The 15,096-nt window shown below is 38.2% G+C and overlaps 1 protein-coding gene and 1 long non-coding RNA gene across 3 annotated transcripts in view; one reads left to right on the forward strand and one right to left on the reverse strand.

The window, feature by feature from the left end:
* FBN2 (fibrillin 2) overlaps positions 1-14,868 on the forward strand; it is a 119,204-nt gene extending 104,336 nt beyond the window's left edge. For both annotated transcript variants that reach the window (XM_086866620.1, XM_086866619.1), the window contains exons 53-66: positions 49-174; positions 265-384; positions 978-1,100; positions 1,508-1,639; positions 3,048-3,173; positions 5,396-5,602; positions 6,308-6,433; positions 7,047-7,169; positions 7,305-7,421; positions 8,072-8,200; positions 10,033-10,152; positions 11,641-11,872; positions 12,524-12,680; positions 13,906-14,868. In XM_086866620.1, coding sequence (XP_086722746.1) covers positions 49-174; positions 265-384; positions 978-1,100; positions 1,508-1,639; positions 3,048-3,173; positions 5,396-5,602; positions 6,308-6,433; positions 7,047-7,169; positions 7,305-7,421; positions 8,072-8,200; positions 10,033-10,152; positions 11,641-11,872; positions 12,524-12,680; positions 13,906-14,265 — 2,198 coding nt within the window. In that variant the 3' untranslated portion in view covers positions 14,266-14,868. The remainder of the gene's footprint in view (positions 1-48; positions 175-264; positions 385-977; positions 1,101-1,507; positions 1,640-3,047; positions 3,174-5,395; positions 5,603-6,307; positions 6,434-7,046; positions 7,170-7,304; positions 7,422-8,071; positions 8,201-10,032; positions 10,153-11,640; positions 11,873-12,523; positions 12,681-13,905) is intronic.
* Positions 10,801-14,044, reverse strand: LOC147647990 (uncharacterized). Its single transcript, XR_015280002.1, has 2 exons — positions 12,786-14,044; positions 10,801-11,974 (listed from the first exon to the last, which is right to left on the reverse strand). It is a non-coding gene; the product is annotated as an uncharacterized LOC147647990 (long non-coding RNA).
* Positions 14,869-15,096: the final 228 nt, after the last annotated feature.

The raw sequence follows: 15,096 nt of genomic DNA on the forward strand, positions 1-15,096 counted from the left end.
CTTGAAATGTATCAGCTGAGTGGCTGTTAATATCTTCCTTCTTTTTAGATGTCAATGAATGTCTTGAAAGCCCAGGAATTTGCTCCAATGGTCACTGCATCAATACTGATGGATCATTCCGCTGCGAGTGCCCCATGGGGTACAACTTGGATTTCACAGGAGTGCATTGCATAGGTGTGTGCAGATACAGAAATTGGAACCCCTGAATTTAAAACACAACTCGTCCCAGTTCTCTTCACTCTGCATTTATTTCATTATGTACAGATACAGATGAATGTTCCATTGGCAACCCCTGTGGAAACGGGACGTGCTCTAACGTGGTTGGCAGCTTTGAGTGCAGCTGTCATGAAGGATTTGAGCCAGGCCCAATGATGAATTGTGAAGGTAACCTGTCTTCTTTATTAGGTTTTTCTCCCCCCTCTTTGGCTTCTGTCCAGTCCTAGGCATTCAAATTTCTTTATTAGCCATGCCTTTCATGCCGTTATAACTCAGAGAAAAAGAAAGTTTCTGTGCTTTGAAATGTGTCATTGGTAAAGAAATATAAATTGTTTTAGGCAGAGCTTTTAGTTTATCATAGGACTTCCCACACTCAGTGGGAATGCCCCATGTGGGGCATTCTCACAAATGTTATATTTTAGGAATCATAATTAGTTTGCTTTCTGAAGCTGACATTTCTCATCACACAAAAGTACACTAAATATGAGCATATAATAAAAATCTGAAACAGGCTGCCCTAACTTGCCATACTAAGCTCAAGTAGTTCTGTATATCTGCTATGCCATTATTCTTAAGCAGAGCATTGTTCAGATCTAGTTCATTGTTCATTGTTCTAGTTTTTTCTACTCAAAAGCTAATGGTTTGAATTGCCACCTTTCTGATAATTTTAGCTGAAAAGAGAAGCATGGGTGTGACAAAACCTTCATGGTGATTGTTTCAAGACCTAGTATAGAATGACTGTTTTGTTTCCTTCTGTTCAGACATCAATGAGTGTGCTCAGAACCCCCTGCTGTGTGCTTTTCGTTGTATCAACACTTACGGTTTCTATGAGTGCACCTGCCCAGTGGGATATGAACTGAGGGAAGACCAAAAAATGTGCAAAGGTAATGACTGATGTATAAACTTCCCCCTGCCTTCCATCATCAACACATAATCCAAATGTTTCTGTGCATCTTGCATTCATCCTCTCTGTGAAATGTAGCAAACAGCAGGTGGTGATTTGATCTTTAAGAACTCATAAAAATATTTAGTGTTTTTGTCATCAAGTGTAACCCATGATGGGGACTACAAAGCCAAGAATGTCACAATGGTGAAATTCCTCTTCAACATGACAAGATGATACAGCTCACAAAGATCAAGATAACTGCAAATAATCACAGACTCTGGACTTTTCCTTCAGTGCTTTTACTTAGGGGAGCCTGTAGGTCCTTTGTCTTGACGTTGCCTTCCAGAACTGAAGCTACTGGAAGAAAGTTCAAACACAAAATATATATATTTTTTATTTTCTCAGATCTGGATGAGTGTGCTGAAGGTCTCCATGACTGTGAATCAAGAGGCATGATTTGCAAAAATCTGATTGGTACCTTTGTGTGCATTTGTCCTCCTGGGATGACACAGAGACCTGATGGAGAAGGATGCACAGGTAAAGCTTGGACAGGGAAGAAGGCATCTAATAGAATATAATGTGTGTATATATATATATATAAAATCAGAAAATAACAATTCATGAAGGACACATAAGATATCTAATGATACCAAACATCTTAAACTTTGTATTTTGTTTTGATCTGACTTCTGACTAATAAGGATTTCAGAATACAAATTCCATTGCTCTACAACTAAATCCAGAAGTTTTTCAGACAGTTTTTACAACCAAAAAATTAATTTGCCAAACAAATGAGATCTCAATTTATGGGTAGGAAGCATGATTTACATAAATAAAAAGTTATATTTCCTTTAGCATTGGTATAAACTATGTGTCACTTCTTAAAGAATTAAAACTCTTAATATTCTGAAACTACCTATAAATGCCATAAAGAACAAAAGATATGGAAACTTCCATAGCTCAAAGTAATTCCCCATTCCAGAAGTAAAACAAACACCTTTCCTCCATCATTTTTCTCAGTTAGTTGAGGGGGAAGACAATAGTTACATTTTAGCAAATTGTAATTTCTTCTGTATATAGAAAAAAACCCAGGACTATTCCAAAATTCTCTGGGGGGAAAAAAAAATTAGGCACCCATCTTAGTGAATGTTTTAAATGGAAGTAGCAATGTTTTATAGCAATGTTCCTTCAGCAAGAGAATGACTACTTTCCTTTAGAGATCTTTATGATTTTTTTTTTAATTTAAGGAAAATAATCTATATTAACAAGAATTTTGTCCTTTTTTTGACACATAATTCTGCCCTTAAAGAACCTGAGGTTTTTCTGAGCTTTATTTTAAGCACCTAAAAAAAGTGTATAATTGCTTACAGTTACTTGTGCCATTAGCTATGGAAGAAAATACATGAAGACTGTAAACTTTCAGGAAAATAGTATGTGAACTGAAATACGACTTACTGTGGGGCAGATCAAATGTATTCAGAGACCCTTGATGATTAGAGTGAAGATTTTTTACTTAAATCATGAATGTATTCCAATTTTATTTAAATATTATTTACCAGGTAAACATGACTGGAAATTGCTCCTGCTGCATTTTCTGCTTCTTGTTACAAACTGTGAAGCATTAAAGCTTTTGTCCTGGGATGAAGTACAGAAGGAATGGAATAAGATAACTTTCCTTGGAAAGCCCTTTCCAGGCTTAATCAGTTGATTTTTCCACATATTGAAAATATTTTTCCAATATTACATGGAATATTTAATGTATTCTAGAGAATCCGATACATTTTCTTGTAATGAGTTTTTGTGGTTGTTGTCGATGTTATTACGTGTTGCATTATATATATATAGTATTTTTATATATATATATATATATATGTATAATTTTTTTTTTCTTTCTGTTGCTGTTATTATTATAACTTTCATAAATGTTATTGTATTTTTTGTAAAGATGAAAACGAGTGCCGCTCCAAGCCAGGTGTCTGTGAAAATGGTCGTTGTGTCAATGTTGTTGGGAGCTACAGATGTGAATGTAATGAAGGATTCCTGTCAAGTCCATCAGGCATTGAATGTCTTGGTAAATAGCTCTGTACCCATTTCATTTCATAGAGCATAAATGCAGAGAGAAAATTAGGCTTCTGAATACCTAACAGCTGCCATTTCTACAGAAATTAAATAATTACACTTCCTAATTAAATAATATTATTAAATATTATTAACTAATTATAGGAACGAACAGTTTGTAGCAAACGGGCCTCACATAGAAGCTTCTTAATTCTATAGCACATAAATGTGGACAAAATACAGGGATTTTTAAAGAAGGATAATTTAGTCACCTTGAGATAATTCAAAAATGGATGCAGAGTAAAATTGCTTATTTGCTTATTCAAAATGTGATCTTAAGCACCATATGGCAATCAGGCATCTGAATTTTCTGTACCTTTAAATCAGATGTAAAATACTATGATTTTATCAGAAAATTGCATTTTTACTTTTTTGGGGGGGCCTACAAGATAAATGCTTATGAAGGGTTTTTGTTCATCAACCTGTATTTTCTTTTTAATATATTCATGTTTGTTATTATTATTAATTCATCAGTCCCTTTTTTTGGAGTCAAACAGAACTGCAAAAGTTTACTTTTTCTTTACTATTCAAGTGTACATACACTTGAGGATGTATTTATTAGTATTCTTGCATGAAAAAAGCATAATTATCTTACGCCATTACTATAAAACCAGGTCCCTGTAAACTGTCATGAGGAGTGTGCTGACTTCATGGCTAAGCAATAACATTGAAGTGCAGAGTATTTCCTAAGGATTAGAACCAGATGGGACGAGAAAACTGCATTCTGTTAACCCTGTTTGGAGGTCACTGTTGCTTTCCTACATTTAATATGTAATTTTCTTATTATTTTCTGGCTTGGGAATGTTTTGCTTTTTGCTGCTTTTCCTTTCAGGTTTCCTGGGTTAGAAATGACAATGAAAAATTGATCTGGCAGAAGCGCAGAATCTCTTCTGAATTATAGGATGAGCATTAAGTAACAGATTACATGGTTTTAAATACATTGTGCAAACCTTTATACTCCGCTCACATTGAAATTCATTCCACATCTCAAACTGGGGACAAAGCATTTGTGTGTTCTTCAGGTCATAATGTCCCTAAAGACCTGCACAATATCCCTGTCTGGGAGAACAGAAATCTGCAGAGTCTTGCAAATTACTGCAGCAAATACGTTGTTTCACAGAATTGACACTTTCAGCGTGGACAGCTTTATTTGGTGTAAACACTTGACTTAACAGCTGGACAAATGAAGTCTTTCCTAAAGCCAGAGTTTGCCTTTTGCCTAAATCTTGTAAGAAATGCACAGATTCTTCTAATTTGTAAAAGAGAAGGTCAGCTGAGTATTGATACATTTACACATTCTGAGGGATCATTACTAGCTTTGAGAGAAAAAAAAGAAAATCTTTCATTTGAAAATGCAAGCATTCTCAGATCAGTAATTGACAGTGTCTTCATTTTAGTCAAGAAACAAGACAGGTGACATAGCCTGCAACAGTCTTAGCAAGATTTGGAGTTTCTATTAGCACTGGAAACTGGGATTTCTTTTCTCCTCAGCTGCTGTTTGAACGAAACCTGTAGGAGGCCCCATGATGTGAAAGCTTTGCTCTCCTTTCATTATTGACAGGCATTAACCAAAAGGTTTAAAAATTAAAGTAGAATTAGACAGGGGCATACAAATCTATTTTTTTATATTTTTATACTATAAGGCCATACAATTCTATTTTTTTCCCCCCTGCAAAATCTATGAATACTACTAAAGTACTGAGTTGCATATACACTTGCAAATTGCAAGGATTTTTTATTTAAACCACACCAGAATAATTACAGATGATCAAATGTGTTATTTTGGTCAGTAAAACAAACAAACAAAACAAACTTCTAACCACACTCTAAATAAATCATTCAAATGCAAACACAGCATAGGCAGCTGAAATGGAAGCTCAGTTTTGCCCACAGCCTGTTTTACTTACCAAGGGCTCAACTTTTCTACAGGCAAAACTCTTACCCAGCTCATGCAGGTACTGAACATTAGGGATGTCTTGGATATATTTGGAATTGAAGGATATTACCAGAACACACAACATCTCTGAAAGGCTAAATCAAGATGGACTTCATGGTAGCAAATCACCTTCTGCTGCTTGAATGTATTGACAGAGAGCCAGAGTAGTACACCAGATCCTTAATGGAGCAGGTCTTCATCTCCTCCTCTATTCCAGCCTTTCTCCTTCTTCCTCACAGATAATCGCCGGGGGTTTTGCTTTGCTGAAGTTCTGCAGACCATGTGCCACATGGCTTCGAGCAGCCAGAACCTTGTCACCAGATCCGAGTGCTGCTGTGACGGGGGCCGGGGCTGGGGGAACCAGTGCAGGCTCTGCCCCCTCCCCGGAACCACCCACTACAAGAAACTCTGTCCACATGGATCAGGCTACACCACAGATGGAAGAGGTATTTGAAAGGATGAAAAGAGGCAGAAAAAGGGAAAAGAATATGTTTGCATGCTTAAGAAAATGCAGAATTCTCTTTGAAGTTCCTTTGGAGAATTTCCTGTTAAACAACAGTTTTATTTTTCAAATAATGCCGAGGGACCAGAAATTAAAAACACATTTGACAGTAGCTGCAAACAGATCAACTCTGCAGAGTTTTCAGGATTAGAATCTGGTTGGAAATACCAACCAGAAACAAAAAGCTAAAAATTATCCCAAAGCTCTTGTATTGCTGAAAAGTTGGACACATGGCAAAGGCAACAACTATCCCCTTTAAAAACAATCTCACAATGCTTCACATTTGGTGATACTATTTGGTGGTACTATTTCCACACAGGAAGCAGAAGGTAATGTGTCTTTTATAATGTTGGTGATAATTTTTGACATAGAAGTGGTTTTAAGAAAATTCTATCGTATGGGGTTTGTATTGGATAGTTAGCAAAACTGGAATCTGAGTACCCAGTGAAACAGCAGGAAGGTGTTGGTGCAAAGAGCAGTAATGAAATTTGAAAGATGTTTGGCTTTGGATTCAGACCTATTTTTAAAGAGGAAGAAGGGAGAAAGTTCCTGTCAGAAGCATAATGATGAGGAATTCTGCAAAAATGGAAGAGGAGAAAAAAGTCGAATTTAAAACTGAGACCTGACATATTTAATAATTTCTGTACAGATATTGATGAATGTAAGGTCCTGCCAAACCTGTGCAGGAACGGGCAGTGCATTAACACCATGGGCTCCTTCCGGTGCTTTTGCAAAGCTGGATATACCACTGACATAACTGGCACATCTTGTAGTGGTAAGATTCATTAATTATTCATCAGTTGAAGTAATCATCAATTATTTTTTCAGTTGTTACCCAGTGAGGTACCAACCTTTGTAAACCCTTGTAACAAACCATTTGTTTTCTCTTGATCTTTTTTACCTCATGACCTCTATTTATTTTCCTAATACACATTTCTGGTTTTGTATTTCATTTGGGGAAATTGAGGAACAGGCTCTGCTGGCAGTATTCCTGCATTAGAATGATCATGAAGTTTGTTAAAGCTGTGTAAGCACTTCAAGTGACAAACCAGCTCATTACTTCACGGTCTACATTTTCCCCACTTTTTTGTTGGTTTGCAGGTACCAAGTATACCATAGTATACCAAAAAGTAAGTATTTGTTGCTTAGATGAAAATACCAGTCACTCTTGAATATTACTCCTTCAAGACAGTTTGTCATGGCAGTGGCAACCCCATAAAAACCCCACAGCAGCACATTTGTAGAGAAAGGAACAGGAGCCCTGAACAAATGTGCATGGGGGGCTTTCTTCTATGAGCATTTTTCTCTAAAATGTGCTGTTGTATAACAAACGTCTTTCTGTCAGAGAGACGAGGATAAAATACAACCTAATATTTTTCTCTTTTTAGATCTTGATGAGTGCTCCCAGTCTCCCAGACCATGCAATTTTATCTGCAAGAACTCAGAAGGGAGCTATCAGTGCTCATGTCCCCGGGGCTATGTCCTTCAGGAAGATGGAAAGACATGTAAAGGTAAGGTTATACAAACTTCTAGTTTGGTTACAACTTAACTTAAAAGGAATTGGTCTTGAAGTGTGGTATTTTTATCGAGTTTGATTAAATGTGCCTCTTTGTTGACTTTTTTAAGACAACATCTCTTACTTTCAGATCTTGATGAATGTCAAACCAAACAACACAATTGTCAGTTTCTCTGTGTCAACACCCTTGGAGGCTTCACATGCAAATGTCCACCTGGTTTTACACAGCATCACACAGCTTGTATTGGTAAGGAAAACACTGGCTTTCTTTCATAAGCTTTTCTCTAAGAACAACATTCTCAACTGTCTCTTGTGCTCTTTATGCAGAGCAATAGTGTCAAGAGGGCAAAAAACAGATTTTGAAAAGCAGCAATTACAGCTAAAGAAAAAAATGAGTCTATCCAGTCTGTCCACTCTTTCTGTTTCCTTGGTTAGTAAAGTTGTACATATTTAATACAAGTTATTATGTTCTAAGTATAACCGCATGGAGACAAAAAGGTGAATTATTAAAATATCATTAAAAATGTAGTTAACCCAAACCAGATTGCATTTTCTTTTTTTAGTAGATACAGATGTCTTTAGATCTTAAGCATATGTATAAATCTTGCCAACTGAAACTGTTGTAGTTCAGCTAACGCAGAAGGGCAGCATTTTTCCAATATCAGCAATTACATGCCTGCTCTTCCACACACATATCACAACTGAGCTACCACAAGTACTTCCAATTTTTTAATTACTCACAGCTCTGCATGAGTCTCAAGTTCATCTGGCATTTAAAAATGAAAAGCTACAAAATAAAATGTTACAGCTCTGTGGATTTTATTTTTATGTTACATGAACATGTCTAGAATCATGCCACAAGGTAAACCAACCTTCTCTCTCCTCTGTATTTTGAAGATAACAATGAATGTGGTTCTCATCCATCATTGTGTGGATCAAAAGGAATTTGCCAAAACACTCCTGGAAGTTTTACCTGTGAATGTCAAAGGGGATTTTCTCTGGATTCTACTGGATTAAACTGTGAAGGTAACTAGGAACAGTCAGATTTTTTTATGGTGTGAATCCTTACCTTAGTTTCTAGTGGACAATTTGATGTTAAAGACACAGAAAACAGAGCACCAGCATGGTAAAAGTAATTACAAAAAGAAACTGGAAAGTATTACACTTATTTTAGGTATAAAAAAAGCATATGCAAGAACCCACTGCCTCAAGTAATTTTACAGAAATTAGGATAAAAAGGTGACTAGTTGAACTCTTCAGCTGTTTTTTTTTCAGGCTGGCATTTCAACTTCACATAGGTTTATGCATATGAAAGTCTAGTAGTTGTGGGTAGAAGTAGTAGTTGTTTTTCACATTTATGTCTTCATGTGTCTGAACAGAATCTCTCTACAATTTTCATTTTGGCTAATTCTGATTTTCCACCTGAGAGTGGACTAAGATTAGATTCTAAACTCTGTATTTAATTCTCCTACCACAGAGTTACACACTGAGAAGGCAAATTCACTGCATTCAGGAAGATAATTATTACAGTTAAAATGCAGGTTATATCAATGAACTTTTTCTCTCTCTGTTGTTGTTCTCAAATCTTTATTTCAGAGCTCCAGACTTCTCAGTGGGCCTTAGGTATTGAGCAAAGAACAAATTAAAAGGCAGTACAAGGCTACCTGGATGCTGAGAATTAAAAATGCAAGAGTGTACATTAAGACATTTACGACCTCTCAAACTACCAATGACAGAACATTTAAAACAGAAATTGATATTTGGAGTCTAGAACAGCAGTCCAGAATATATGCATCTAGAAGTTTTACTAAGATTTATGTCCTGTCAGTTGACTTTGTTCTTATAAAGTGTGCATATAAAACAAAGAATTATATTTTTATTTTCTACTAGACTTTGCATACTGTACCTTAAAAATTAGGTTGCTTACAATCTACTTATTTCCTATAGCAGATACAATTTTCAGATGTTAGAGTTTTTAGAATTTGGTGGGTGGGATGATTGTGGCTGTCTCCTTTTATTAACACTTGTCTCAGACACTTTTTATGCAGCTTTTTATTTTCAATTGCAAAGACATCCAAATTTGACATTCAAACACTACAGTGTATTTTGGGAAACTAAAAGCTTATCCCTAAGTGGGTTGGTTTAAATCTGAAATTACAAAACCCCTCAAATTCTAAGCATTACAGTAAAGCAACAACTTATGGGATTACTGGGAACAGTGATTATTTTGCAAATTTGAGTACAGAAAAGACTCAAGAGCTCAAATCAGATTATTGATGGAAAGAACTGAACATTAGTTGACTTCCAGGCTTTCCAAAAGAACAACCTGCGTGTTCCTTCTATCTTAAAACAGTGCTCCTCTGTTGTAAGTCATAGAATCACAAAATGTTTTGAATTGAAAGGGACATTAAAGCCCATCTCATTCCAACCCCTGCCATGGCAGGGACGCCTTCCATTGTCCCAGCCTTGTCCAGCCTGGCCTTGGACACTTCCCAGGATCCAGGCAACCACAGCTTCTCTGGGAACCTGTGCCTCACCACCCTCATGGGAAAGCATTTTTTATATATATATATATATATATCCAGGTTAAATTTACCCTTCCTCAGCTTAAACCCATTCTTCCTTGTCCCATCAGTACATTCCCTTTCCAGCTCTCCTGTAGCCCCTTTAGGCACTGGAAGGGCTCTAAGGTCTCCTTGAAACCTTCATTTCTCCAAAGTGAACTACTCCAGCTTTCACAGATTTGGCTTCTTGGGCTGCCAGAGCACACAGCTGGTTCATTACAAACTTCTGATCCACCAGTGTTTGGCAGTGGGTGTAACCCTGTGTCATGCTCTGCTTCCCTCCTGAACGCACAGATGTGGATGAATGTGATGGAAACCACAGGTGCCAGCATGGCTGCCAGAACATCCTGGGTGGATACAGGTGTGGGTGCCCACAAGGATTTGTCCAGCACTACCAGTGGAATCAGTGTGTTGGTAAGGAAACAAACAGCTCAGAATGCATTTAAACAGTAGATTTACACAGAGTGTTTATAGGGACACCAACAGGCAAGGGCAAGAATGAGCAGAACAAAGTGTGTGCAAACAAAAATCTTTTTTATCTGTCTCCCACTCCTTCCATACACTTAACACTCCCAATGTAAATCCATGACAGGAAGTAGCAAAAAAATGCACTCAGCCTTTTGAAACTTGCTGTGACAATTAGCTTTCCTAGAAAGACCTAAATTCTGACCTGTTTCTTCTGTGAAAAATCCCCGTCATTGAATGTTCATTGAATTCCTGAAAGTATCAAGTAAATACTTCAGCTGAGGAAAAAAAAGCATTTAAAAAAACCATACCTGTCATAAAAAAACTAAAAGATAGCATAAAAAAACATTAAAAACCATTAGCAATTTAAGAATTCTACAGAATACTATCTAAAGCAAATGGCCATAAAAAAAGTTGACCAAACCATTAAGGGCTTCCTACATCCAAAATACAGTCTTAAGGCCAGTTGTTTGTGCAGGGAATGGGACAAATTAGGAAGTTTGGGAGTTCTGTTTAGATTTAGCTCATTCAATTTATCAATTTATTTTCTGTGGTTCATGAACTAAGATACATCATATACAAAACCAAGTGTGGGAATTTCTTTTTTTAATAAAATCCACTACACACAGAAACAATGTCATCTAGTGCTGTGCACAAAGACCAACAGAAAATATTTACCTTTTCAGGTTCACTTTCATGGTTTTATGTCAGTGGTATAATAATTAGAGCATGACTGTGTGAACACTGCCATACATTTCATTTAGGCTGATTTTACTGTCCTGATTCTGTACATAAAAATTTGTTTATTCTATCCATTTTAACATTAAGTAGCACAACAGCAAGTTTTTCGGAAACCATGGTCACTCCTGGTTTAAAACTGCTCTTCAGCAAAGAAAGCAAAGGACTGGGGCAAGAGTGACAGAACACACAATGAACAGCTCCCACAAAACCCCAAACCAGCTTAAGTTTCTGTAAATTATAGTCCTCAAAAGAATCTCCCTCCAAGTGACTGCAGGCAAGTGTGGCAAAGCATTCACTAGTGGTCTTGGTGAAGAAAACTGAGGTGAGGAAAACTTGGTGAGGAAAACCTAAAGGTTTTAGAGAAATACCTTGGTCAGAGAAATAAAATAACCATGATAGCAACTACCAAAACATGACTTTCCATACCACAACCTTTCCCTTTTTTCTTTTTTTTTTTTTTTTTTTTTTTTGCCTGAGACCATATCAAGTCACACATAATCTCTGTATCTTAACACACACAAGTGAAGATGATACTCATTTTCTCATTTTCAGAAACCAAGAGTCTCTGTGGGATGAATAGGTCAAGGATGTAGCAGAGCTTTGGGACTTGCAGATGTTCTGATCTGTTAGCTGCATCATGCTGACCTGTTGTCTGTCAGACTAGAAAACACCAATATTTTTGTGTTTGCTTGCCAGATGAAAACGAGTGCTCCAATCCTCACATGTGTGGCTCTGCTTCTTGCTACAACACCCTGGGAAGTTACAGGTGTGTCTGCCCATCCGGGTTCTCCTACGACCAGTTCTCCCATGCCTGCCACGATGTGAATGAGTGCTCTTCTGCCAAGAACCCCTGCAATTACGGTTGCTCCAACACTGAGGGTGGTTATCTCTGTGGCTGCCCACCTGGCTATTACAGAGTTGGACAAGGGTGAGTTTCTCCATGCAGCCATTCACCAAAGACACATTCAGGAGGTGCAGATGAAAGACAAGCTGCTAAGTCCTTTCTAGTTTTGTGCAATATATCCAGAAACTAGAAAAAAAGTAAAATAGCTGTATATGCAACATAGCATTAGTTTTAAATGAAGCATATAAATAACGTTAAACAATGAGTTCTGCTTTCTACCCCAGTATCAGCACATGAATTCTTTCACAGACCTGCTCAGTGGGAATTGACAATGCATAAGGATAGGTACCATGTGTACTGAGAAAACAGGTAAATTGAGTTGTTTAAGGTTTGATCACTGATCAATCCAGAACATTAAACACAAACCAGCATTGTTCTGGTACAGAACAGTGGGTAAATTCTGTAATCCCCAAACTGCAGAGCAGGGTGGCTTTGTTCTGTTTCTCTGTGGAACTTGTAAATGAAAATAGATCAGGCTAAAAGCATTCAGCCAGTGTTTGCATTTCCCTCAGTAAGCCACTCCTGTGTGAAGGAAATTAATGCACAGCCCTCCTGCTGAGGAGAGGGCAAGGAATGGGATACAGACACTGTGGCACAGATTACACACACTCCATTTAGCAGGGACAGTTCACAAAACTGCAAGGAGTCACTAAAACACATGTTTTCATTCCACAGACACTGTGTCTCAGGGATGGGATTTAACAAAGGCCAGTACCTGCCACTGGATGGAGATGCTGATAAAGAGAATGCTTTGTCCCCTGAAGTGTGTTACGAGTGCAAAATCAATGGCTACTCCAAAAAAGACAGCAGGAAGAAGAGAAGTGCTAACACTGTATGTACCAGGATAAAAACACACTGTAATGTTTTTTGAGGTATTTTCAGAGATATGACGCCAGTAGTAAATGGAGGGAATCTTTTAACTAGGCTACTTCCTTACCTAGGTCTTGCTGGCAGTAATAATTTGACAATGAGAAGCACATCAATAGCTGTGAAAGGGTGAAGCTTTTAAAGCTTGCAAAGATTCCTTTGTAGTGTGAGATGTGGTCTAGTTCCTTAGAGTACATTCAGGGGAATAATTCTCCTTTAATTACACAGTCCTGTGAAACTGGCCATGTCTTCATCATGTTCTGCTGCTAAGAGGAGGGTTGGACAGCATTTATTGTCTGGGACAGCTGAACAGATCTCCTTGCAGAACATGATTTTAGTCTTGGTGTCTGTTCCACAGTTGCTCATAGAGGTGGGGAATTTGTCCTGGCTGATGGAAGTCCATTATTTACAGAATTGCTGAAGTTTTTAGAGTCACGCTTCAGATTTAATTTTTTTTCATGCTGCATTTTATGGGCTTATAAGGTTAAGTTACAGGAACTCATAATCTAGTTTGTAATTGTTACATCTTGTTATTACACCTTTTAAATACCATTAACCTTTCTAGAACTTTCTAGGTAGTAAAAGTGACAGCCATAAACTATGTGAAGAAAGAAACACTATTTAATCACTAGTGTTATCTATAAGGGTTCAGGTATTTAAAACACTTTCTGCTTTCCAAAAAACTTCTTTATTTTCACTATTCTTTTTTAGTTGCATTACGTACTGATACAGTATGGAATTTTTAGAGAAGGTTTCAGGGGATTTCTATGCAGGATTGTGAAATGAATTTTTCTCTTGGTCATAAGAACATAAGACCTGTGGCACTTGTGTGTAAACACAGGTTTCTCCCTGTGGTGGTGCACTCCCACCTCCTCCTTTCTGCAGTGCAATATGAGAAATCCTTGTTAGGCCTTGGCCTTGAAAATTAAATCTGGCTTTTGCCGATACCCTGATGATTTTTTAAGCAATCTCAAACACTTGTTCATAACACTCCTCTACATGGTCTCTTTGTAAGCATGAAGGTAAACAGGTTCTCAGTCTAAAGTCCGAGCCTCCTTTTCATTGTCCATATAAAGCCTGTTGGAGGCCTTTAGGATTTAACAGGGTGTGTTGTATGGAAGCGAGGCAGAAATCGTTAAACTACTCTGATTTTTCCCCTCTCCCTCTCTGAACACTCTTCCCTCCCGCAGCTGGAGCAGACGAGCTGGGGAAGCCTGGACGCGGAGAGTCCCCTGAAGGTGAGAGTGGCCATGTCCAGGCTGGGCCGGCGGGAGCCCATCCTGGAGCTGCTGCCCGCCCTCAGGCGCCGCGCGCGCTACGCCATCTCGCGCGGCAACGCGCGCGGAACCTTCCAGATGCTCCTGAGGGACGGCGCCAGCCGCCTGCACGCCGTGAGGGGCAGGGCGGCGCCCGGGCTGCACGCCCTGGAGATCACCAGCCTGCCCCTGCCCCAGGAGGAGGAGGAGCTGGAGGACAGCCCCGAGGACGGCTACCTCCGCGGGGAGCCGGGGGCGGCCCTCAGGGTGAGGCTGCGGGTACGCCTCTATTAGCCCCGGTGCCGCTCTTCAGCCACTTGTGTTCTGTCTGCGCAGCCGAGAACAGGTGCTTTTCAAAGCGAAGCTGCTTTGGGAAAGTGTGTTTTGGGGGAGGAAAGCAGAGGGGAAGAGCCCTTCCTTTCCATCCCGCCAAGACTGCAGAACCGCCCTTTCAGGAGGGTGATTTAAAAATCTGCCACTGCCTAAACTTCTATTACAAGGGCAAATCATGGTTACTGTATCTTTTATATAACCTCGACTTCAAGTGTATTAAAAAAACTAAAGTTAAAGAATTCATCATATGGCACTAAATGGCACAAAAATGTGAGCTATTTTTTTTTTTTCCTGTTAGCAGTCTGTAACACTTTGGGTATTTTGCTATAGTTCCTAATGAAAAAAATTATAAAAGTTTATTTATTTTTAATGCAGTAATATATGGAGAGAATAACAAATTATGTAAACCAAAAGGGAAACATACTTGTTTTTCTTTAGTTTTATAAATTTGAGCTATAACATTTTAGAGGTACTTTCCTAACCAAGAAAAAAATAAGTAGATTTGAAAGATGCTTTCTTTTCTACTTGTACCAGCATAGAAACAGTATATAAGTAATTCTAAAATATATCAGAGCTGAAAGATCACTGTAGTAGGATATTCTGAACTGGGATGTTGTAAACTGTTCAGATAGTAGGATAATCTGAAATGCTCTTGCAAATGAGAACTAAGAAAGGGAAAAAAAAAAGCAAACATAGAGGACAAGTATCACAATATCAGTCTCTGCAGAGATCATATTTCACAGCAGCTCAGTGGGATTATGCTCTGAATCACCCACAGCAAATAGTGGAGGA

This window comes from Cyanistes caeruleus, chromosome Z, assembly GCF_971803275.1.
Source record: "Cyanistes caeruleus chromosome Z, bCyaCae1.hap1.1, whole genome shotgun sequence".
In the NCBI taxonomy this organism is placed as follows: Eukaryota; Metazoa; Chordata; class Aves; order Passeriformes; family Paridae; genus Cyanistes; species Cyanistes caeruleus.